This window comes from Salvelinus alpinus, chromosome 2, assembly GCF_045679555.1.
Source record: "Salvelinus alpinus chromosome 2, SLU_Salpinus.1, whole genome shotgun sequence".
In the NCBI taxonomy this organism is placed as follows: Eukaryota; Metazoa; Chordata; class Actinopteri; order Salmoniformes; family Salmonidae; genus Salvelinus; species Salvelinus alpinus.
In genome coordinates this window covers 9,869,231-9,893,021 of record NC_092087.1, presented here as the reverse complement: position 1 = coordinate 9,893,021, position 23,791 = coordinate 9,869,231, and the positions used below count along the sequence as shown (strand labels likewise).

The 23,791-nt window shown below is 45.7% G+C and overlaps 1 protein-coding gene across 1 annotated transcript in view; it reads right to left on the bottom strand.

The window, feature by feature from the left end:
• Nucleotides 1-23,791, bottom strand: part of LOC139553633 (mitogen-activated protein kinase kinase kinase 12-like) — a 54,400-nt gene that overhangs the window by 6,548 nt on the left and 24,061 nt on the right. The window contains exons 2-9 of the mRNA XM_071366184.1: nt 22,578-22,761; nt 21,244-21,435; nt 19,958-20,116; nt 14,963-15,121; nt 13,855-13,963; nt 7,476-7,585; nt 7,007-7,123; nt 1,259-1,396 (exon numbers count right to left, since the gene is read on the bottom strand). Coding sequence (XP_071222285.1) covers nt 1,259-1,396; nt 7,007-7,123; nt 7,476-7,585; nt 13,855-13,963; nt 14,963-15,121; nt 19,958-20,116; nt 21,244-21,435; nt 22,578-22,761 — 1,168 coding nt within the window. The remainder of the gene's footprint in view (nt 1-1,258; nt 1,397-7,006; nt 7,124-7,475; nt 7,586-13,854; nt 13,964-14,962; nt 15,122-19,957; nt 20,117-21,243; nt 21,436-22,577; nt 22,762-23,791) is intronic.

Here is a 23,791-nt window from a genome sequence, read left to right as displayed (position 1 = left end):
AAACTCATGTCTATTCTTATTCTGAGAAATGAAGGCTATTCCATGTGAGAAATTGGCAACAAACTGAAGATCTTGTACAACGCTGTGTACTACTCCCTTCACAGAACAGCGCAAACTGGCTCTAACCAGAATAGAAAGAGGAGTGGGAGGCCCCAGTGCACAACTGAACAAGAGGAGAAGTACATTAGAATGTCTAGTTTGAGAAACAGACACCTCACAACTCCTCAACTGGCAGCTTCATTAAATAGTACCCGCAAAACACCAGTCTCAACATAAACAGTGAAGAGGCAACTCCGGGATGCTGGCCTTCTAGGAAGCATTCCCAGCATCCCTAAAATTGCTGACGCTTCAGATACTAAACTAGTCTAAAGAAGACCAGTTTTATTGCTTCTTTAACCAGGACAACAGTTTTCAGCTGTGCTAACATAATTGCAAAAGGGTTTTCTAATGATCAATTAGCCTTTTAAAATTATAAACTTGGATTAGCTAACACAACGTACCATTGGAACACAGGAGTGATGGTTGCTGTTAATGGGCCTCTGTACGCCTATGTTGATAGTCCATAAAAAATCTGCCGTTTCCAGCTACAAAAGTAATTTACAACATTAAAAATGTCTACACTGTATTTCTGATCAATTTGATGTTATTTAAATGGACAATTTTTTTTGCTTTTCTTTCAAAAACAAGGACATTTCTAAGTGACCCCAAACTTTTAAACGGTAGTGTAAAAAGTTTCCAAAAGAGTTCTATGGCTGTCCCCCTTTTTGGTTCCAAGTAGAACCCTTTTTGGTTCCACATAGAACCTTCTATGGAAAGGATTCTACATGGAACTCAAAAAGCTTCTACCTGGAGCCAAAAAGGGTTCTTCGAAAGGGTTTTCCTATGGCAACAGTCGAAGAACCCTTTTAGGTTATATATATATATATATGCTAAACTCTTAAAAAAAAAAAGGTGCTATCTTCAGATGAATGCACTAACTGTAAGTTGCTCTGGATAAGATATCTGCTAAATGACTAAAATGTAGAGAAGAGAAATGAATGCAGCCGTTTTCTTTCCCCCTTGTATCCAAATAAACTATCAACAGGAAGGACTCTGTACATGCCTATAACAAGTAATACTAGAATATAACTATGCCATGTTCGTTTTACCGCAATGTATTTCGGTAATCAAAACTATACTGACATGGATTGAACAACAAATCGTGACAAATTAGTGATAAGTGTGAACATTTTGTTGGTTTCTCCCTCCACAGTCTCACCTCTTGCTGTGCGCGGGAAGTTTCTGAGGTACGTTGCGTTTCTTGATGAGCTTCTCCATGGAGTTGGATGAGCGTTCTTGTCTGGAGCCGTGGTGTTTGATGCATCCTGGGTACTTCTTATCCAGTGACTGCTCCCTCCTGGGAAACACACAACATCGTTTTGTTAGTTTGTTCGTTCAAAACCTCCACAGGAACAAACACCCACAAAACACAAGTGAAACCCTGGCTGCCTAAGTATGATTCTCAATCAGGGACAACGATTGACAGCTGTCTCTGATAGATTTTTACCTCTAAGCCACAAAGAAAAACATAGTGTTGGTATTATATATTATAAACTGGGTGGTTCGAACCCTGAATGCTGATTGGCTGACAGCCATGCTATATCAGACCGTATATCACAGGTATGACAAAACATTTATTTTTACTGCTCTAATTACGTTGGTAACCAGTTTATAATAGCAATAAGGCACCTCGGGGGTTTGTGGTATTTGGCCAATATAGCACGGCTAAGGGCTGTGTCCAGGCACCCTGCGTTGCGCAGTGCATAAGAACAGCCCTTAGTCGTGGTATATTGGCCAAATACCACACCCCCTCGTGCCTTATTGGTTAATTATACTATGTCTGCTATTCCGTCTAGCTCCATGTGACAGATGACGATGAGTATTGTGTTCCCTCTAGCTCCATGTGGTAGAATACGATGAGTATTGTATTCCCTTTAGCTCCATGTGGCAGATGACGATGAGTATTGTGTTCCCTCTAGCTCCATGTGACAGATGACGATGAGTATTGTGTTCCCTCTAGCTCCATGTGACAGATGACGATGAGTATTGTGTTCCCTCTAGCTCCATGTGGCAGAATACGATGAGTATTGTATACACAAGTTTCAAGTTTTAATGTCCTCAAAGTACAGCGAAATGCCTTTCTTGCAAACTCAAAACTCAACAATGCAATAATCTATATCAATGTAGGACTATAAAATAACAGAAACAAAAACACACCAGATATACAAATAACAAATAACAACATGAGAAAGTAAGAAGTTATATACAGGGTCAGTTCCAATAGCATATTTACAATGAGCAGGGATACTGAAGTGATGGAGGTAGATGGGGAAAGTGGGATGCCTAGTCAGTTGTACAACTGAATGCATTCAACTGAAATGTGGCTTCTGCATTTAACACAACCCTTCTGAATCAGAGAGGTGCTGGGGGCTGCCATAATCGACATCCACGTCTTTGGCGCCCAGGGAACAGTGGGTTAACTGCCTTGTTCAGGGGCAGAATGACAGATTTTTACCTTGTCAGCTCAGGGGGTTTGATCCAGCAACCTTTTGGTAGATATGCAAGGGGTAAGGTGACTATATACAGGGTCAGTTCCAAAATCATATTTACAATGAGCAGGGATTTTTTAAATTTTCCCTTTATTTAACTAGGCAAGTTGTTACGGCTGTCCTCGCTGACAGAAGGTGTGGACCAAAACGCAGAGTGGTTAGTGTTCATTCTTTTAATGAAAGTCAACAAAACACTTCAAAATACAAAAACAACCAACGTGACAAAACCGAAACCGTCCTGTGTGGCAACAAAACCTCCACAGGAACAAACACCCACAAAACACAAGTGAAACCCTGGCTGCCTAAGTATGATTCTCAATCAGGGACAACGATTGACAGCTGTCTCTGATTGAGAATCATACCAGGCCGAACACAAAATCCCAACATAGAAAATCAAACCTAGACCAACCCACCCAACTCACGCCCTGACCAACTAAAACAAATACAAAACAAAGGAAAACAGGTCAGGAACGTGACACAAGTCAGTTAACAACAAATTCTTATTTTCAATGACAGCCTAGGAACAGTGGGTTAACTGGTCTAGGAACAGTGGGTTAACTGGTCTAGGAACAGTGGGTTAACTGGTCTAGGAACAGTGGGTTAACTGGTCTAGGAACAGTGGGTTAACTGGTCTAGGAACAGTGGGTTAACTGGTCTAGGAACAGTGGGTTAACTGGTCTAGGAACAGTGGGTTAACTGGTCTAGGAACAGTGGGTTAACTGGTCTAGGAACAGTGGGTTAACTGGTCTAGGAACAGTGGGTTAACTGGTCTAGGAACAGTGGGTTAACTGGTCTAGGAACAGTGGGTTAACTGGTCTAGGAACAGTGGGTTAACTGGTCTAGGAACAGTGGGTTAACTGGCCTAGGAACAGTGGGTTAACTGGTCTAGGAACAGTGGGTTAACTGGTCTAGGAACAGTGGGTTAACTGGTCTAGGAACAGTGGGTTAACTGGTCTAGGAACAGTGGGTTAACTGGTCTAGGAACAGTGGGTTAACTGCCTTGTTCAGGGGCAGAAAGACAGATTTTTACCTTGTCAGCTCAGGGATTCGATCTTGCAACCTTTCAGTTACTAGTCCAACGCTCTAACCACTAGGCTACCTACCACCACTACACTCTAACCACTAGGCTACCTGCCACCACTACACTCTAACCACTAGGCTACCTGCCACCACTACACTCTAACCACTAGGCTACCTGCCACCACTACACTCTAACCACTAGGCTACCTGCCACCACTACACTCTAACCACTAGGTTACCTGCCACCACTACACTCTAACCACTAGGCTACCTGCCACCACTACACTCTAACCACTAGGCTACCTACCACCACTACACTCTAACCACTAGGCTACCTGCCACCACTACACTCTAACCACTAGGCTACCTGCCACCACTACACTCTAACCACTAGGCTACCTGCCACCACTACACTCTAACCACTAGGTTACCTGCCACCACTACACTCTAACCACTAGGCTACCTGCCACCACTACACTCTAACCACGAGGCTACCTGCCACCACTACACTCTAATCACTAGGTTACCTGCCACCACTACACTCTAACCACTAGGCTACCTGCCACCACTACACTCTAACCACTAGGTTACCTGCCACCACTACACTCTAACCACTAGGCTACCTGCCACCACTACACTCTAACCACTAGGCTACCTGCCACCACTACACTCTAACCACTAGGTTACCTGCCACCACTACACTCTAACCACTAGGCTACTTGCCGCCCCGATACTGGAGTGATGGAGGTAGATATGTTTAGGGTTAAGGTGACTAGGCATCAGGATGTATGAAAAACAGCAGCATAAATTATAATTGTCCTGTGAGTGTGCAGAGTCCTGTGAGTGTGTAGAGTCCTGTGAGTGTGCAGAGTCCTGTGAGTGTGCAGAGTCCTGTGAGTGTGCAGAGTCCTGTGAGTGTGTCAGTGTGTAGAGTCCTGTGAGTGTGTAGAGTCCTGTGAGTGTGTAGAGTCCTGTGAGTGTGCAGAGTCCTGTGAGTGTGCAGAGTCCTGTGAGTGTGCAGAGTCCTGTGAGTGTGCAGAGTCCTGTGAGTGTGCAGAGTTCTGTGAGTGTGCAGAGTCCTGTGAGTGTGTAGAGTCCTGTGAGTGTGTAGAGTCCTGTGAGTGTGCAGAGTCCTGTGAGTGTGTAGAGTCCTGTGAGTGTGTAGAGTCCTGTGAGTGTGCAGAGTCCTGTGAGTGTGCAGAGTCCTGTGAGTGTGTAGAGTCCTGTGAGTGTGTAGAGTCCTGTGAGTGTGTAGAGTCCTGTGAGTGTGTAGAGTCCTGTGAGTGTGTAGAGTCCTGTGAGTGTGTAGAGTCCTGTGAGTGTGTAGAGTCCTGTGAGTGTGCAGAGTCCTGTGAGTGTGCAGAGTCCTGTGAGTGTGCAGAGTCCTGTGAGTGTGTAGAGTCCTGTGAGTGTGTAGAGTCCTGTGAGTGTGCAGAGTCCTGTGAGTGTGTAGAGTCCTGTGAGTGTGTAGAGTCCTGTGAGTGTGTAGAGTCCTGTGAGTGTGTAGAGTCCTGTGAGTGTGCAGAGTCCTGTGAGTGTGCAGAGTCCTGTGAGTGTGCAGAGTCCTGTGAGTGTGCAGAGTCCTGTGAGTGTGCAGAGTCCTGTGAGTGTGCAGAGTCCTGTGAGTGTGCAGAGTTCTGTGAGTGTGCAGAGTCCTGTGAGTGTGTAGAGTCCTGTGAGTGTGTAGAGTCCTGTGAGTGTGTAGAGTCCTGTGAGTGTGTAGAGTCCTGTGAGTGTGTAGAGTCCTGTGAGTGTGTAGAGTCCTGTGAGTGTGCAGAGTCCTGTGAGTGTGTAGAGTCCTGTGAGTGTGTAGAGTCCTGTGAGTGTGTAGAGTCCTGTGAGTGTGTAGAGTCCTGTGAGTGTGTAGAGTCCTGTGAGTGTGTAGAGTCCTGTGAGTGTGCAGAGTCCTGTGAGTGTGCAGAGTCCTGTGAGTGTGCAGAGTCCTGTGAGTGTGTAGAGTCCTGTGAGTGTGTAGAGTCCTGTGAGTGTGCAGAGTCCTGTGAGTGTGTAGAGTCCTGTGAGTGTGTAGAGTCCTGTGAGTGTGTAGAGTCCTGTGAGTGTGTAGAGTCCTGTGAGTGTGCAGAGTCCTGTGAGTGTGCAGAGTCCTGTGAGTGTGCAGAGTCCTGTGAGTGTGTAGAGCCCTTGCAATTTGGCTATTTAGTTAGCCATTTAGTTAGCCATTTAGTTAGCTATTTAGTTAGCTATTTAGTTAGCCATTTTGTTAGCTATTTAGTTTGCTATTTAGTTAGCTATTTAGTTTGCTATTTTGTTAGCTATTTAGTTAGCTATTTTGTTTGCTATTTTGTTAGCTATTTAGTTAGCTATTTAGTTTGCTATTTTGTTAGCTATTTAGTTTGCTATTTAGTTAGCTATTTAGTTAGCTATTTTGTTAGCTATTTTGTTAGCTATTTTGTTAGCTATTTTGTTAGCTATTTAGCAGTCTTATGGCTTGGGGATAGAAGCTGTTCAGGAGCCTGTTGGTGTCAGACTTGATGCACCGGTACCGTTTGCCATGTCGAAGCAGAGAGAACCGTCTAAAGCTTGGTTGTCTGGAGTCTTTAACGATTTTACAGGCCTGCCTTTCACACCGCCTGATATAGAGGTCCTGGATGGCCCCAGTGATGTAATCAGCTGTCTGCATCACCCTCTGTAGCACCATGCAATCGAGGGCGGTGCTGTTGCCATAACAAACAGTGATGCAGCTAGTCAAGATACTCTCAATGGTGCAGCTGTATAACTTTTTGAGGATTTGAGGGCCAATGCTAAACCTTTCCATTTCCTGATTGGGAAGAGGTGCTGTAGCGCCTTCTCCACGACTGTCCTCGTGTGAGTGGACCATTTTAAGTCTTTTGTGATTTGGACAATGCTGTGCATTGATTACAGCTCAGTGTTCAACACCATTGTCCCCTCCAAGCTCGTCACCAAGCTTAAGACCCTGGGATTGAACACTTCCCTCTGCAACTGGATCCAGGACGACCTGACAGGCCGACCCCAGGTGGTGAGGGTAGGCAACACAACCTCCGCCATGCTGACCCTCAACACTGGGGCCCCCCAGGGGTGTGTGCTTAGTACTCTCCTGTACTTCCTGTTCACTCATGACTGCGTGGGACTCCGACACCATCATTAAGTTTGCTGATGACATGACGGTGGTAGGCCTGATCGCTGGTGACGATGAGACAGCCTATAGGGAGGAGGTCAGAGACCTGGCAGTGTGGTGCCGGGACAACAACCTCTCCCTCAACGTCAGTAAGACCAAGGAGCTGATCGTGGACTACAGGAATCAGGGGGGGGGGGGGGGGGGGGGGCCCATCCACATCAACGGGGCTACAGTGGAGCGGGTCGAGAGCTTTAAGATGGATATTGTGTGTAAGGTGTGCAACAATAACTAGGATTATTACTTGAGTAGCTCCTTCTCCTTGAGTTCCAGCTGTAGCATAACAGCGTTGAGCTCCATGTAGAGGTTGTTGGCTCTCTCCAGCTTCCTCTCATAGTGCTCGCGTATATCCAGGGCATGTCTGGTAGAGAGGGAGAGAGAAAGCCACGGGACAAACAGGGTTAATACAAACACATGACAGTACAGCTAGCTATTGATTTACTGTCTGTCTGTACGGTATTTATGTATCTACTGTAGCATTCTTTCTGTATGTTCATTCGCTCCCTCACTAGCTCACTCATTCACTTAAATATGAATGAATTCATCCATCCATCCATCCATCCATCCATCCATCCATCCATCCATCCACCCACCCACCCACCCACCCACCCACCCACCCACCCACCCACCCACCCACCCACCCATCCATCCATCCATTCATCCATCCATCCATCCATCCATCCATCCATCCATCCATGACCCTCTTCCTGTACCTGAGCTCCTCTTTGCGTCGTATAATCATCTCCTCGTCCAGTCTGTGTATACACGTCCCCTCTGACTTGATCTTCTCAAAGTGTTGCTTCACCTCCTCACGCCACTCTGCCTGCAACACAGATACAGCAACACAGATCATAGTGTCCGTTAAAACACAGCAACACAGATCATAGTGTCCGTTAAAACACAGCAACACAGATCATAGTGCCAGTTAAAACACAGCAACACAGATCATAGTGTCCGTTAAAACACAGCAACACAGATCATAGTGCCAGTTAAAACACAGCAACACAGATCATAGTGTCCGTTAAAACACAGCAACACAGATCATAGTGTCCGTTAAAACACAGCAACACAGATCATAGTGCCAGTTAAAACACAGCAACACAGATCATAGTGTCCGTTAAAACACAGCAACACAGATCATAGTGTCCGTTAAAACACAGCAACACAGATCATAGTGCCAGTTAAAACACAGCAACACAGATCATAGTGTCCGTTAAAACACAGCAACACAGATCATAGTGCCAGTTAAAACACAGCAACACAGATCATAGTGTCCGTTAAAACACAGCAACACAGATCATAGTGTCAGTCATAACAATTAGACAGCAGCATAGACATACCATGTGTGTCAGTCAAAATGAATCCATGTCACAGAGCATCTCAGAACACTTTCTGAAAGAAAATACACCGTGGACATTTTCCTGCCTGTGTACCATTCTGAAAGAAAATACACCGTGGACATTTTCCTGCCTGTGTACCATTCTGAAAGAAAATACACCGTGGACATTTTCCTGCCTGTGTACCATTCTGAAAGAAAATACACCGTGGACATTTTCCTGCCTGTGTACCATTCTGACTTTGACAAGTGCCTCTTTAGCTGCTGTCTGTCTAGTCTTGTCCAAGGACATAAGGGTTTTTAAGAGAGTGTTTGTGTGTGGTCGTGTGCACGTCCATTCGTCCGTCACGGTCCATCTGTGTGTGTGTGGCTCTTGTTATTAAGCTAATGGAGTTTGAGAGCACTCTGCTCTGCCTGCAGCCACCCCTCTCATCCCTCATTCCTTTATGTCCTCCTTGCCCTGCCTCCCCCTCCCTGCCTCTCCTTCCCTCCTCCCTGCCTCTCCTTCCCTCCTCCCTGCCTCTCCTCCCCTCCTCCCTGCCTCTCCTTCCCTCCTCCCCTGCCTCTCCTTCCCTCCTCCCCTGCCTCTCCTTCCTCCTCCCTGCCTCTCCTCCCCTCCTCCCTGCCTCTCCTTCCCTGCCTCTCGTTCCCTCCTCCCCTGCCTCTCCTTCCCTCCTCCCTGCCTCTCCTTCCCTCCTCCCATCCTTCTCTCCACCTCTTCTCCTCTCCTCCCAACTCCTTCTCCCTGCCTCTCCTCCACATTAAAGCAATCAATAGAATAGACTGTAGCAGCTAATACTTCTTGCTGCCATTACAAGAAAAATCCATTATGAGAGGAGAGGGGGAGAGGAGGAGAGGGGGAGGGTGGAGAAAGAAAGAGAGAAGAAATGGAGGGGGCAGGATGGGTGAGTGAGAGGGCAGGAGTAAAAGAGAAAGGGAAAGAGCGGAGAATAAGGAGAGAGGCGAAAAGCGAGGGGGAGGAAGAGGAGAGGGGAGAGAGAATAAAGAGGAAGTGAGAGAGAAGACAGCGAGGAGTAGGGAGGGAGAGAGAAGAGAGAGAGGAGAAGGGAGGGAGAGAGAAGAGAGAGAGAATAGGGAAGGAAGAGAGGGAGAGAGAGGAGTATGGAAGGAGGAGAGGGAGAGAGAAGAGAGAGAGAATAGGGAAGGAAGAGGGGGAGAGAGAGGAGTAGGGAAGGAGGAGAGGGAGAGAGAAGAGAGAGAGAATAGGGAAGGAGGAGGGGGAGAGAGAGGAGTAGGGAAGGAGGAGAGGGAGAGAGAGGAGTAGGGAAGGAGGAGAGGGAGAGAGAGGAGTAGGGAAGGAAGAGAGGGAGAGAGAGGAGTAGGGAAGGAGGAGAGGGAGAGAGAGGAGTAGGGAAGGAGGAGAGGGAGAGAGAGGAGTAGGGAAGGAGGAGAGGGAGAGAGAGGAGTAGGGAAGAGGAGAGAGAAGAGAGAGAGGGAGAGAGAAGAGAGAGAATAGGGAAGGAAGAGAGGGAGAGAGAAGAGTAGGGAAGGAGGAGAGGGAGAGAGAAGAGTAGGGAAGGAGGAGAGGGAGAGAGAAGAGAGTAGGGAAGGAAGAGAGGGAGAGAGAAGAGTAGGGAAGGAGGAGAGGGAGAGAGAAGAGAGTAGGGAAGGAAGAGAGGGAGAGAGAAGAGTAGGGAAGGAGGAGAGGGAGAGAGAGGAGTAGGGAAGGAGGAGAGGGAGAGAGAAGAGTAGGGAAGGAGGAGAGGGAAGACCGTTATGACGCTGGTATTTGCGTCACTAGATGCCATCAGGTTCAGAAGCAGCGGGACGCAGCCAGAAGGAAATGAATCAGAAAAACTGATGTGTGTGTGTTTATTGGGGTCGTGCTTATGTGACTGCCTGTGTAATTGCATGCATGGGCACTTGTCCATCAGCTTGTAATTTTACAAGGCAACATATATCTTTCCTAGACAGACAGCAGGGAAATTGGTTTTGAGTGAGAGAGAGAAAGAGAAAGAGCTGCTAGTGGCTTAGTAGGAACAGTACTCTTCTGTATTCATATAGACTCACTACTATACTAGAGTGGCCTTTGTCATAAACCAGGCATAGTCATAAACCAGGCATAGTCATTGCGCATCTTGCGAGACGCATGCTTCTCTCTGCGACTTGATTGGTGGCTCGCGGTAATAATCTGAAAGAACGTGTTTTCCTCAGTCAGCTGAATGTGCCACTTACTTCATAGAACCGCGGTCACGTTAATAACCTTTAGCATCTTGGACAAACAGAGAGATAAAAGCGAGTACTGGCGCTTCATGAATTAGTTTTCTTCCTAGGAATGACCAACTATGACCCCCATACCCTGAACGCTTAGACTCTGGAACATGTACCTGTGTTCTTGTTCCACGTACAACACAAGCTGTGCAGGACTTGTTAGGAATGGAGAGTGAGGAATCTGCACAGGATAACTGAGGGAAATTAATTGATTGTCCACAAACGATCACACATAAGATTGTTTGATGATCATCCCTGATGTTTTTCTCAACTTTTCAATACCTTTCTGATGCACATTTCAATCACTCCACAGTATACTTCCATACTTCCATCCCTCCACAGTATACTTCCATTATTCCACAGCATACTTCCATCACACCACAGCATACTTCCATTATTCCACAGCATACTTCCATCATTCCACAGCATACTTCCATCACTCCACAGCATACTTCCATCACTCCACAGCATACTTCCATCACTCCACAGCATACTTCCATCACTCCACAGCATGCTTCCATCACTCCACAGCATACTTCCATCACTCCACAGCATACTTCCATCACCCCACAGCATACCTCCATCACCCCACAGCATACTTCCATCATTCCACAGCATACTTCCATCACTCCACAGCATACTTCCATCATTCCACAGCATACTTCCATCATTCCACAGCATACTTCCATCACTCCACAGCATACTTCCATCACTCCACAGCATACTTCCATCATTCCACAGCATACTTCCATCACTCCACAGCATACTTCCATCACTCCACAGCATACTTCCATCACTCCACAGCATACTTCCATCACTCCACAGCATACTTCCATCACTCCACAGCATACTTCCATCACTCCACAGCATACTTCCATCACTCCACAGCATACTTCCATCACTCCACAGCATACTTCCATCACCCCACAGCATACCTCCATCACCCCACAGCATACTTCCATCACTCCACAGCATACTTCCATCACTCCACAGCATACTTCCATCACTCCACAGCATACTTCCATCACCCCACAGCATACCTCCATCACCCCACAGCATACTTCCATCACTCCACAGCATACTTCCATCATTCCACAGCATACTTCCATCACTCCACAGCATACTTCCATCATTCCACAGCATACTTCCATCACTCCACAGCATACTTCCATCACTCCACAGCATACTTCCATCATTCCACAGCATACTTCCATCACTCCACAGCATACTTCCATCACTCCACAGCATACCTCCATCACTCCACAGCATACTTCCATCATTCCACAGCATACTTCCATCATTCCACAGCATACTTCCATCACTCCACAGCATACTTCCATCATTCCACAGCATACTTCCATCACTCCACAGCATACTTCCATCACTCCACAGCATACTTCCATCACTCCACAGCATACTTCCATCACTCCACAGCATACTTCCATCACTCCACAGCATACTTCCATCACTCCACAGCATACTTCCATCACACCACAGCATACTTCCATCATTCCACAGCATACTTCCATCACACCACAGCATACTTCCATCACTCCACAGCATACTTCCATCACTCCACAGCATACTTCCATCACACCACAGCATACTTCCATACTTCCATCACTCCACAGCATACTTCCATCAGACTGAAGTGTGACATTACCTGATTTGACTAATCTTATGCTTTACCTCTTATTGAGATAATAGCAAAAAGGTCAGATTCTAAAGATTCATCAAATTATTTTCCACATTTGTTTCTGATACCCCCAAGTGTCCTAAAACAAAGAATCAAATAGCTTAATGGTCCCTGTTAAGAAACATCCCTTTTTCAGGACCCTGTCTTTCAAAGATAATTTGTAAAAATCCAAATAACTTCACAGATCTTCATTGTAAAGGGTTTAAACACCGTTTCCCATGCTTGTTCAATGAACCATAAACAATTATTGAACATGCACCTGTGGAATGGTCGTTAAGACACTAACAGCTTACAGACGGTAAGCAATTAAGGTCACAGTTATGAAAACTTAGGATACTAAAGAGGCCTTTCTACTGACTCCTTGCAGCATGCCTTAGGCATGCTGCAAGGAGGCATGAGGACTGCAGATGTGGCCAGGGCAATAAATTGCAATGTCTGTACTTTGAGACGCCTAAGACAGAGCTACAGGGAGACAGGACTGACAGCTGATGGTCCTCGTAGTGGCAGATGACGTGTAACAACACCTGCACAGGATCGGTACATCTGAACATCACACCTGCGGGACAGGTACAGGATGGCAACAACAACTGCCCAAGTTACACCAGGAACACACAATCTCTCCATCAGTGCTCAGACTGTCCGCAATAGCCTGAGAGAGGCCGGACTGAGGGCTTGTAGGCCTGTTGTAAGGCAGGTCCTCACCAGACATCACCGGCAACAACGTTGCCTATGGGCACAAACCCACCGTCGCTGGACCAGACAGGACTGGCAAAAAGTGCTCTTCACTGACAAGTCACGGTTTTGTCTCACCAGGGGGTGATGGTCGGATTCGCGTTTATCGTCGAAGGAATGAGCGTTACACCGAGGCCTGTACTCTGGAGCGGGATCGATTTGGAGGTGGAGGGTCCATCATGGTCTGGGGCTGTATGTCACAGCATCATCGGACTGAGCTTGTTGTCATTGCAGGCAATCTCAATGCTGTGCGTTACAGGGAAGATATCCTCCTCCCTGATGTGGTACCCTTCCTGCAGGCTCATCCTGACATGACCCTCCAGCAGGACAATGCCACCAGCCATACTGCTCGTTCTGTGCGTGATTTCCTGCAAGACAGGAATGTCAGTGTTCTGCCATGGCCAGCAAAGAGCCCGGATCTCAATCCCATTGAGCACATCTGGGACCTGTTGGATCGGAGGGTGAGGGCTAGGGCCATTCCCCCCAGAAATGTCCGGGAACTTGCAGGTGCCTTGGTGGAAGAATGGGGTAACATCTCACAGCAATAACTGGCAAATCTGGTACAGTCCATGAGGAGGAGATGCACTGCAGTACGTAATGCAGCTGGTGACCACACCAGATACTGACTGTTACTTTTGATTTTGACTCCCCCCCCCCCTTTGTTCAGGGATTATTAATTCACATTATTCCATTTCTGTTAGTCACATGTCTGTGGAACTTGTTCAGTTTATGTCTCAGTTGTTGAATATTATTTACACGTTAAGTTTGCTGAAAATAAACGCAGTTGACAGTGAGAGGACGTTTCTTGTTTTGCTGAGTTTAGTATATTAAATATCATGTATGAATCTGTTTAAATTCATGTTTTGAATCAATTTGACTTTGTGACCCCCCCCAACCCATGTTCTCCGATGGGTATGGCGGCTCGCCCAGTGATTTTGTTTTACAAAAGTGGCTCTTGGAAATATTAGTGACTACCACTGTCATAAACCTTTATAACTCTAAAATGAACGCTTTCATTTCAAGATGGCTGTCCTGTAGTCATGTTGCCAGCGTGTCAATGTCCATTCTAGTACTCTGTTTACTTATGTGACAGTACCTGAGATTTGAAGTATGTCTCCTGTGGGGTAGACAGCAGGTCAGCGGAGGCAATGTCCAGGTGCAGTAGGATCTGTCTGAATGAAGGTCTGTTCCTGGGCTTACTGCTCCTGGAGGCAGATACACACATATCTTTAAATACAACTACAATGTACAACATCTACATCTTCTGATTACTTAAATCCTCTTCTATTTGATAAACATGTTCATGCCATGTCCTCCAACCCCTTCTTTTGTGCCCTGTCCTCCCACCCCTTCTTTTGTGCCCTGTCCTCCACCCTTTCTTTTATTCCCTGTCCTCCACCCTTTCTTTTATGCCCTGTCCTCCACCTTTTCTTTTGTGCCCTGTCCTCCCATCCCTTCTTTTATGCCCTGTCCTCCACCCTTTCTTTTATTCTCTGTCCTCCACCCTTTCTTTTATTCCCTGTCATCCACCCCTTCTTTTGTGCCCTGTCCTCCACCCCCTTTTTTATGCCCTGTCCTCCCACCCCTTCTTTTATGCCCTGTCCTCCACCCCTTCTTTTATGCCTTGTCCTCCCACCCCTTCTTTTATGCCCTGTCCTCCACCCCTTCTTTTATGCCCTGTCCTCCCACCCATTATTTTATGCCCTGTCCTCCACCCCTCCTTTTATGCCCTGTCCTCCACCCTTTATTTTATGCCCTGTCCTCCACCCCTTCTTTTATGCCCTGTCCTCCAGCCCTCCTTGTATGCCCTGTCCTCCACCCCTCCTTTTATGCCCTGTCCTCCACCCCTTCTTTTATGCCCTGTCCTCCACCCCCTTTTTATGCCCTGTCCTCCACCCATTCTTTTATGCCCTGTCCTCCACCCCTCCTTTTATGCCCTGTCCTCCACCCTTTATTTTATGCCCTGTCCTCCACCCCTTATTTTATGCCCTGTCCTCCATCCCTCCTTGTATGCCCTGTCCTCCACCCCTCCTTTTATGCCCAGTCCTCCACCCCTTCTTTTATGCCCTGTCCTCCACCCCCTTTTTATGCCCTGTCCTCCACCCTTTCTTTTATGCCCTGTCCTCGAGGCACCCCTTCTTTTATGCCCTGTCCTCCACCTTCCCCTACACCCACCCTTCCTCCCTCCCATCCCTCTGTCTCACCAGCACTGTCTCAGCAGTATTTTGAAGCCGTCTGGGCAGCTCTCTGGGACAGGTAGGTTCAGGCTATTGTTTCCCACCCCCCAGATGATGGCTGAAGAGTCCACGTCTTTATACGGTACCTCTCCGGTCAACATCTCCCATAGCACCACACCAAACGACCTGCAGAGAGAGGGAGAAGATCCCATGAGTCCATACTACTCTTTAAAATGAACACTTCTGTACAGTAAAGATGGGTTTTCAGGAGCCATTGTGAAAAACAGCATCAACACATCAGCATCGTTTGTGTGATAGCCTCTTCTATGTACCCTAATACCTTCGTGCTTACAATATTGTTTCCCATATTATACAAAAACAAGGCTGTGTAGGCTGCATGTTTGTGCGCTGTAAAAAGTGCCAGTCAGTCAGTGTGTGTTTATGTGTGTACTGGGCTCCCCTGGCTTTTAGCCCTAGCCTGCACGGTGCCAGGGTGTGGCTCTTCCCCTGCCGTCGGGTAGAGGATGGGGGATAAGAGAGGTCCCGTCCCAGGAGAGTAACTATGGAAAGGTTGTTGTTGATGACACCTTGGATCTGGATCACCACGGCAACTCTGGTGCGCACCAATAGTATCGTGTGGGAGGGAGAAAGCACCAATAGCTTTGTGTGGGAGGGAGAAAGCACCAATAGCATCATGTGGGAGGGAGAAAGCACCAATAGCATCATGTGGGAGGGAGAAATCACCAATAGCTTTGTGTGGGAGGGAGAAAGCACCAATAGCATCATGTGGGAGGGAGAAAGCACCAATAGCTTTGTGTGGGAGGGAGAAAGCACCAATAGCATCATGTGGGAGGTAGAAATCACCAATAGCTTTGTGTGGGAGGGAGAAAGCACCAATAGCATCATGTGGGAGGGAGAAAGCACCAATAGCATCATGTGGGAGGGAGAAAGCACCAATAGCATCATGTGGGAGGGAGAATGCACCAATAGCATCATGTGGGAGGTAGAAAGCACCAATAGCATCATGTGGGAGGTAGAAAGCACCAATAGCATCATGTGGGAGGGAGAAAGCACCAATAGCATCATGTGGGAGGTAGAAAGCACCAATAGCATCATGTGGGAGGGAGAAAGCACCAATAGCATCATGTGGGAGGGAGAAAGCACCAATAGCATCATGTGGGAGGGAGAAAGCACCAATAGCATCACGTGGGAGGGAGAAAGCACCAATAGCATCATGTGGGAGGTAGAAAGCACCAATAGCATCATGTCGGAGGGAGAAAGCACCAATCACATCATGTGGGAGGGAGAAAGCACCAATAGCATAATGTGGGAGGGAGAAAGCACCAATAGCATCATGTGGGAGGGAGAAAGCACCAATAGCATCATGTGGGAGGGAGAAAGCACCAATAGCATCATGTGGGAGGGAGAAAGCACCAATCACATCATGTGGGAGGTAGAAAGCACCAATAGCATCATGTGGGAGGTAGAAAGCACCAATAGCATCATGTGGGAGGGAGAAAGCACCAATAGCATCATGTGGGAGGTAGAAAGCACCAATAGCATCATGTGGGAGGGAGAAAGCACCAATAGCATCATGTGGGAGGTAGAAAGCACCAATAGCATCATGTGGGAGGGAGAAAGCACCAATAGCATCATGTGGGAGGTAGAAAGCACCAATAGCATCATGTGGGAGGGAGAAAGCACCAATAGCATCATGTAGGCGGGAGAAAGCACCAATAGCATCATGTGGGAGGGAGAAAGCACCAATCACATCATGTGGGAGGGAGAAAGCACCAAAAGCATCATGTGGGAGGGAGAAATTACCAATAGCATCATGTGGGAGGGAGAAAGCACCAATAGCATCATGTGGGAGGGAGAAAGCACCAATAGCATCGTGTGGGAGGGAGAAAGCACCAATAGCATCATGTGGGAGGGAGAAAGCACCAATCACATCATGTGGGAGGGAGAAAGCACCAATAGCATCATGTGGGAGGTAGAAAGTAATGTTGTATTTATGTGATTCTTTTTAGCTTCTATCTCTGGCCACTTGTTTATTATCGATGAGAATCTACAGAATGGGTAGTTTACCTCTACAGACATATAATGTATTGCGTGTTATAGTCAGTGGAGGCCGCTGAGGGGAGGACGGCTCTTAATAATGGCTGGAACAGAGCGAATGTAATGGCATCAAACCATGTGTTTGATGTATTTGATACCATTCCGCCTATTCCACTCCAGCCATTACCACGAGCCCTTCCTCCCAAATTAAGTTGCCACCAACCTCCTGTGGTTAGAGTAGTACCCCTAATAAATTCCTACTTATTGCCTTTTTATACGATGAGTAATACTATGACTGAAGCATGTAATGAATAATACTATGACTGAAGCATGTAATGAGTAATACTATGACTGAAGCATGTAATGAATAATACTGTGACTGAAGCATGTAATGAGTAATACTATGACTGAAGCATGTAATGAGTAATACTATGACTGAAGCATGTAATGAGTAATACTATCACTGAAGCATGTAATGAGTAATACGATGACTGAAGCTTGTAATGAGTAATACTATGACTGAAGCTTGTAATGAGTAATACTATGACTGAAGCATGTAATGAGTAATAAGATGACTGAAGCATGTCATGAATAATACTATGACTGAAGCATGTAATGAGTAATAAGATGACTGAAGCATGTAATGAATAATACTATGACTGAAGCATGTAATGAGTAATACGATGACTGAAGCATGTAATGAGTAATACTTTGACTGAAGCATGTAATGAGTAATACTATGAGTGAAGCATGTAATGAGTAATACTATGACTGAAGCATGTAATGAGTAATACTATGACTGAAGCATGTAATGAATAATACTATGACTGAAGCATGTCATGAGTAATACTATGACTGAAGCATGTAATGAGTAATAAGATGACTGAAGCATGTAATGAATAATATTATGACTGAAGCATGTAATGAGTAATAAGATGACTGAAGCATGTAATGAGTAATACGATGACTGAAGCATGTAATGAGTAATACTATGAGTGATTCATGTAATGAGTAATACTATGACTGAAGCATGTCATGAGTAATACTATGACTGAAGCATGTAATGAGTAATAAGATGACTGAAGCATGTAATGAATAATACTATGACTGAAGCATGTAATGAGTAATAATATGACTGAAGCATGTAATGAGTAATACTATGACTGAAGCATGTAATGAGTAATACTATGAGTGAAGCATGTAATGAGTAATACTATGACTGAAGCATGTAATGAGTAATACTATGACTGAAGCATGTAATGAGTAATACTATGACTGAAGCATGTAATGAGTAATAATATGACTGAAGCATGTAATGAGTAATACTATGACTGAAGCTTGTAATGAGTAATACTATGACTGAAGCATGTAATGAGTAATACTATGACTGAAGCTTGTAATGAGTAATACTATGACTGAAGCATGTAATGAGTAATACTATGACTGAAGCTTGTAATGAGTAATACTATGACTGAAGCATGTAATGAGTAATACTATGAGTGAAGCATGTAATGAGTAATAATATGAGTGAAGCATGTAATGAGTAATACTATGACTGAAGCATGTAATGAGTAATACTATGACTGAAGCATGTAATGAGTAATACTATGACTGAAGCATGTAATGGCATTCTCTGTCCTGTTATGTTATTCTCGAAGAAACCATTTCATTTTCTCTACACCCGATCTTATTGTAGATTTCTCCAGAGTAGGACGGTAAAGGGAGAGAACCTTGCTGTCTCACTGCCACAGTCTTTGTCACAATGCCCTTTATGCAATGGTTCCGAGGAACACTCTCTTTAAATGGAGTTTGTAAAAATGACTCCTCATTTTACTGTCTACAGTAGACCCAATGTACTTTTATATTTAGCCAGTTGTCTGGCCCAACTGTCAGAGCATGTTAAGGCAGACCAGAGCAAACAGCAAACCTCAAACCATCCTTTCTCTCAGAATAGACAGCGATAAGGGCAGGAGATAATGTAGACCCGTAATGTAGAACCAGAGATAGATACAGATACATACTGTCTACATTCTTGTAGTTTTTCATCGGACAGTTGTACCTTTTAGTTCACGTGTCAAACTCGAGCCTATTTAGAACGGGCCCGTGGGTGGTTTTGGGGCGGACATCGAAACTGTGTAGAAATGATCATGGACCTACATTTATATAGTTGAAAGCACTGATTGTAAAACCCTAAATTAGAGTGTCTGCTAAATTACTAAAATGTTTACAAAAAATTATGTTAAAATGTTTGGAAATCAGACTCTACCATTCGACTCTGGGAGAAACCACTGTCTCATCTTTCAGTAGTGTAGGATCAGTGTGAAATCAGACTCCCCTCTCCATATCCAGTGTAGTGTGCTCTAGGCCCAGGGCCAGGACACAGGCTTTAGAAAGGATATTTCAGCCTCTCCAGAGCACAAGAGCATCTGGCAAATCAATAATTGAATTAGCCAGCATTCCTCTCTTAGGAGAGAGAGAGAGAGCGAGAGAGAGAGAGAGAGAGAGAGAGACGAGAGAGAGAAAGGGACACGAGCGAGAGAGAGACGAGAGAGAGAGAGAGAGAGAGGGAGAGAGAGGGAGAGAGAGAGAGAGAGAGGGACACGAGCGAGAGAGAGAGGAGAGAAAGAGAGAGGGAGAGAGAGAGAGAGAGGGAGGAGGAGAGAAAGAGAGAGAGAGGGAGAAAGAGAGAGAGAGGGAGAAAGAGAGAGAGAAAGAGAGAGAGAGGGATGAATAGATGGATGGATGGAGAAGGAAACAGAAAAATAAACAGAAAAGCAGGGTGGGCTCAAGGCACTCTGGATAAGAGCGTTTGCTAAAATTATAAACATTATACTTAAAATGATTTGTAAAGATTTTATTTTATTTAACCTTTATGTTAACAGGTCTCTTTTTCAGATGGATTGATATCAAACTAAATAATGCTATAAAGCACGAAGGAATATGTAAGAAGGTGTTTTCTCTTACCAGATGTCGACCTTCTCTGATACAGGTTCGTTCCTGATCACCTCTGGGGCCATCCAGGCCACCGTACCGGCGAACGACATCTTGGTGCTCTTATCACTCATCTCCTTAGACGTCCCGAAGTCAGAGATTTTCACCGCGTCATCATAGGTGATCAACATACTAGAGTAGAGTACACAGGCACAGTCAGGGGAAGGTACGGTAGCCACAGAGAGACAGTCAGAGGAAGGTACGTAGCCACAGAGAGACAGTCAGGGGAAGGTACAGTAGCCACAGAGAAACAGTCAGGGGAAGGTACAGTAGCCACAGAGAGACAGTCAGGGGAAGGTACAGTAGTCACAGAGAGACAGTCAGGGGAAGGTACAGTAGCCACAGAGAGACAGTCAGGGGAAGGTACAGTAGCCACAGAGAGACAGTCAGGGGAAGGTACAGTAGTCACAGAGAGACAGTCAGGGGAAGGTACAGTAGCCACAGAGAGACAGTCAGGGGAAGGTACAGTAGCCACAGAGAGGCAGTCAGGGGAAGGTACAGTAGCCACAGAGAGACAGTCAGGGGAAGGTACAGTAGTCACAGAGAGACAGTCAGGGGAAGGTACGGTAGCCACAGAGAGACAGTCAGGGGAAGGTACAGTAGCCACAGAGAGACAGTCAGGGGAAGGTACAGTAGTCACAGAGAGACAGTCAGGGGAAGGTACAGTAGCCACAGAGAGACAGTCAGGGGAAGGTATAGTAGTCACAGAGAGACAGTCAGGGGAAGGTACAGTAGCCACAGAGAGACAGTCAGGGGAAGGTACAGTAGCCACAGAGAGGCAGTCAGGGGAAGGTACAGTAGCCACAGAGAGACAGTCAGGGGAAGGTACGGTAGCCACAGAGAGACAGTCAGGGGAAGGTACGGTAGTCACAGAGAGACAGTCAGGGGAAGGTACGGTAGCCACAGAGAGACAGTCAGGGGAAGGTACGGTAGCCACAGAGAGACAGTCAGGGGAAGGTATGGTAGCCACAGAGACACAGTCAGGGGAAGGTACAGTAGCCACAGAGAGACACAACACAGTCCCTAGAACTATTCAAATGACTCAAACAAGAATATAGATATTGAGGTCTGGTAACTTGAGAAACTAAATGTGCGCTAAGTCGCTAACACCCCTAAAACGTATCATATTCAATGATATTTACTTCATGTACCACCATATGTTTGGCATGACAATGAACACAACAGAGGTAATTGGCTCAAGCACATATAGATCTGCCACCAAGCTAAAGCATAGTTATCGTGTAGGTAGGACTACTTACTTGGGCGACTTGAGGTCTCTGTGGATGATCTTGTGTAGGTGGAGGTAGTTCATGCCTCCAGCCATGCCCATGGCCCAGTCGATGAGCAGGGAGGGGGTGATCTTCCTACCCGCCCTCAGCACCTCGTACAGCTGGCCCTGGGCACAGTACTCCATTAGGATACAATAACACGGTGCCTGGGTGCAGATACCCCTGAATGGAGAAGAGGAGAGAGGGTGTAGAGGGAAGAGAGAGGAGAGAAGGGGGAGAGGAGAGAGGGAGGAGAGGAAAGAGAGAGGAGAGAAGGAGGAGAGGAGAGAGGGAAGAGAGGAAAGAGAGAGGAGAGAAGGAAGAGAGGATTAGTAACACAGTTCTCCATTAAGGTAATATAAATAGCACGGGCCTGGGTATATTCTATTGTATTCTATTGTACTGTCTTCTACTATATTATACTTTACTGTACAGTATTCTACTGTACTGTATTCTTCTGTATTATACTCTACCATACTGTATTCTACTGTATTCTAATGTATTGTACTTTATTATACTCTACTGTACTGTATTCTACTCTACTGTATTCGACTGTATTATACTCTACTGTACTGTATTTTACTGTACTGTATTCTACTGTACTGTATTCTACTGTAATGTATTCTAATCTACTGTATTGTACTGTATTATACTCTACTGTACTGTATTCTACTGTACTCTACTGTGCGGTATTCTACTGTATTCTACTGTATTCTACTGTACTGTATTTTACTGTATTGTACTGTACTGTATTGTACTGTATTCTACATGGGATATTACATTTTAGTCATTTAGCAGACGCTCTTATCCAGAATGGCTTACAGTTAGTACTCTACTGTACTGTATTCTACTGTATTATACTGTACTGTATTCTATTGTACTGTATTGTACTGTATTGTACTCTACTGTACTGTAGTCTACTGTATTTTACTGTACTGTACTGTACTATATTGTACTGTATTCTACATGGGATATTACATTTGAGTCATTTAGCAGACGCTCTTATCCAGAACGACTTACAGTTAGTACTCTACTGTACTGTATTCTACTGTATTATACTGTACTGTATTCTATTGTACTGTATTCTACTGTATTGTACTCTACTGTACTGTAGTCTACTGTATTCTACTGTACTGTATTCTACGGAATTATACTCTAATGTATTGTACTCTACTGTACTGTAGTCTATTGTATTCTACTGTACTGTATTCTACGGAACTATACTCTAATGTACTGTATTCTACTGTACTGTAGTCTACTGTATTCTACTGTACTGTATTTTACAGTATTAGACTGTACTGTATTCTAATGTACTGTATTCTTACTTGAAGGTGATGATGTTGGGGTGTTTGAGTTTTCTCAGATGTCTGATGTCTGTCTCCTTGATGTCTCGAACCTTCTTCACAGCTACTTCCTGTCCGTGGAGTTTACCCAGGAAGACGGCCCCCTGGGCCCCGCTCCCTACCCATTGCAGCTCAGAGATGTCCTCAAACGGCACCTCCCAGAGCTCTGGAGAGGAGGGAGGGAGGGAGGCAGAGAGAGAGAGAGAGAGAGAGGGAGGCAGAGAGAGAGAGAGAGAGAGAGGGAGGCAGAGAGAGAGAGGGAGGCAGAGAGAGAGAGGGAGGCAGAGAGAGAGAGAGAGAGAGAGAGAGAGAGAGAGAGAGAGAGAGAGAGAGAGAGAGAGAGAGAGAGAGAGAGAGAGAGAGAGAGAGAGAGAGAGAGAGAGAGAGAGAGAGAGAGAGAGGTCAGTGACATACAGTACTGGTAGACAAAAAGGGTTCAAACATCCAGTTTAAGAGGGAATGAGTGAGTCAATACTTTGAGAATGACAGTTACAACTCAACCAAAATATAAAACGCAACACGTAAAGTGTTGGTCCCATGTTTCATGAGCTGAAATAAAACATCCCAGGAATGTTCCATACACATAAAAAGCTTATTTCTCAAAATGTTTGAGCACAAATGTGTTTACATCCCTGTTAGTGAGCATTTCTCCTTTGCCAAGATAATACATCCACCTGTGGCATATCAGGAAACTAATTAAACAGCATGATCACAGGTGCACCTTGTGCTGGGGACAATAAAAGGCCCCTCTAAAATGTGCAGTTTTGTCACACAACACAATGCCACAGATGTCTCAAGTTTTGAGGGTGCATACACTGGCATGCTGACTGCTGGAATGTCCAACAGAGCTGTTACCAGGGAATTGAGTGTTCATTTCTCTACCATAAGCCGCCTCCAAAGTCGTTTTTGAGAATTTGGCAGTACATCCAAATGGCCTCACAACCGCAGACCACGTGTAACTACGCCAGCCCAGAACCTCCACATCCGGCTTCTTCCCCTGCGGGATCGTCTGAGGAGGGGGAGTGGGTGTGCTGAGGAGGATTTCTGTCTATAATAAAGCAATTTTGTGGGGAAAACTCATTCAGATTTTCTGGGCCTGGCTCCCCAGTGGGTGGGCCCAGGCCCACCCATATGCCCTCCCAGGCCACCCATGGCTGCGCCCCTGCCCAGTCATGTGAAAGCCACAGATTAGGGCC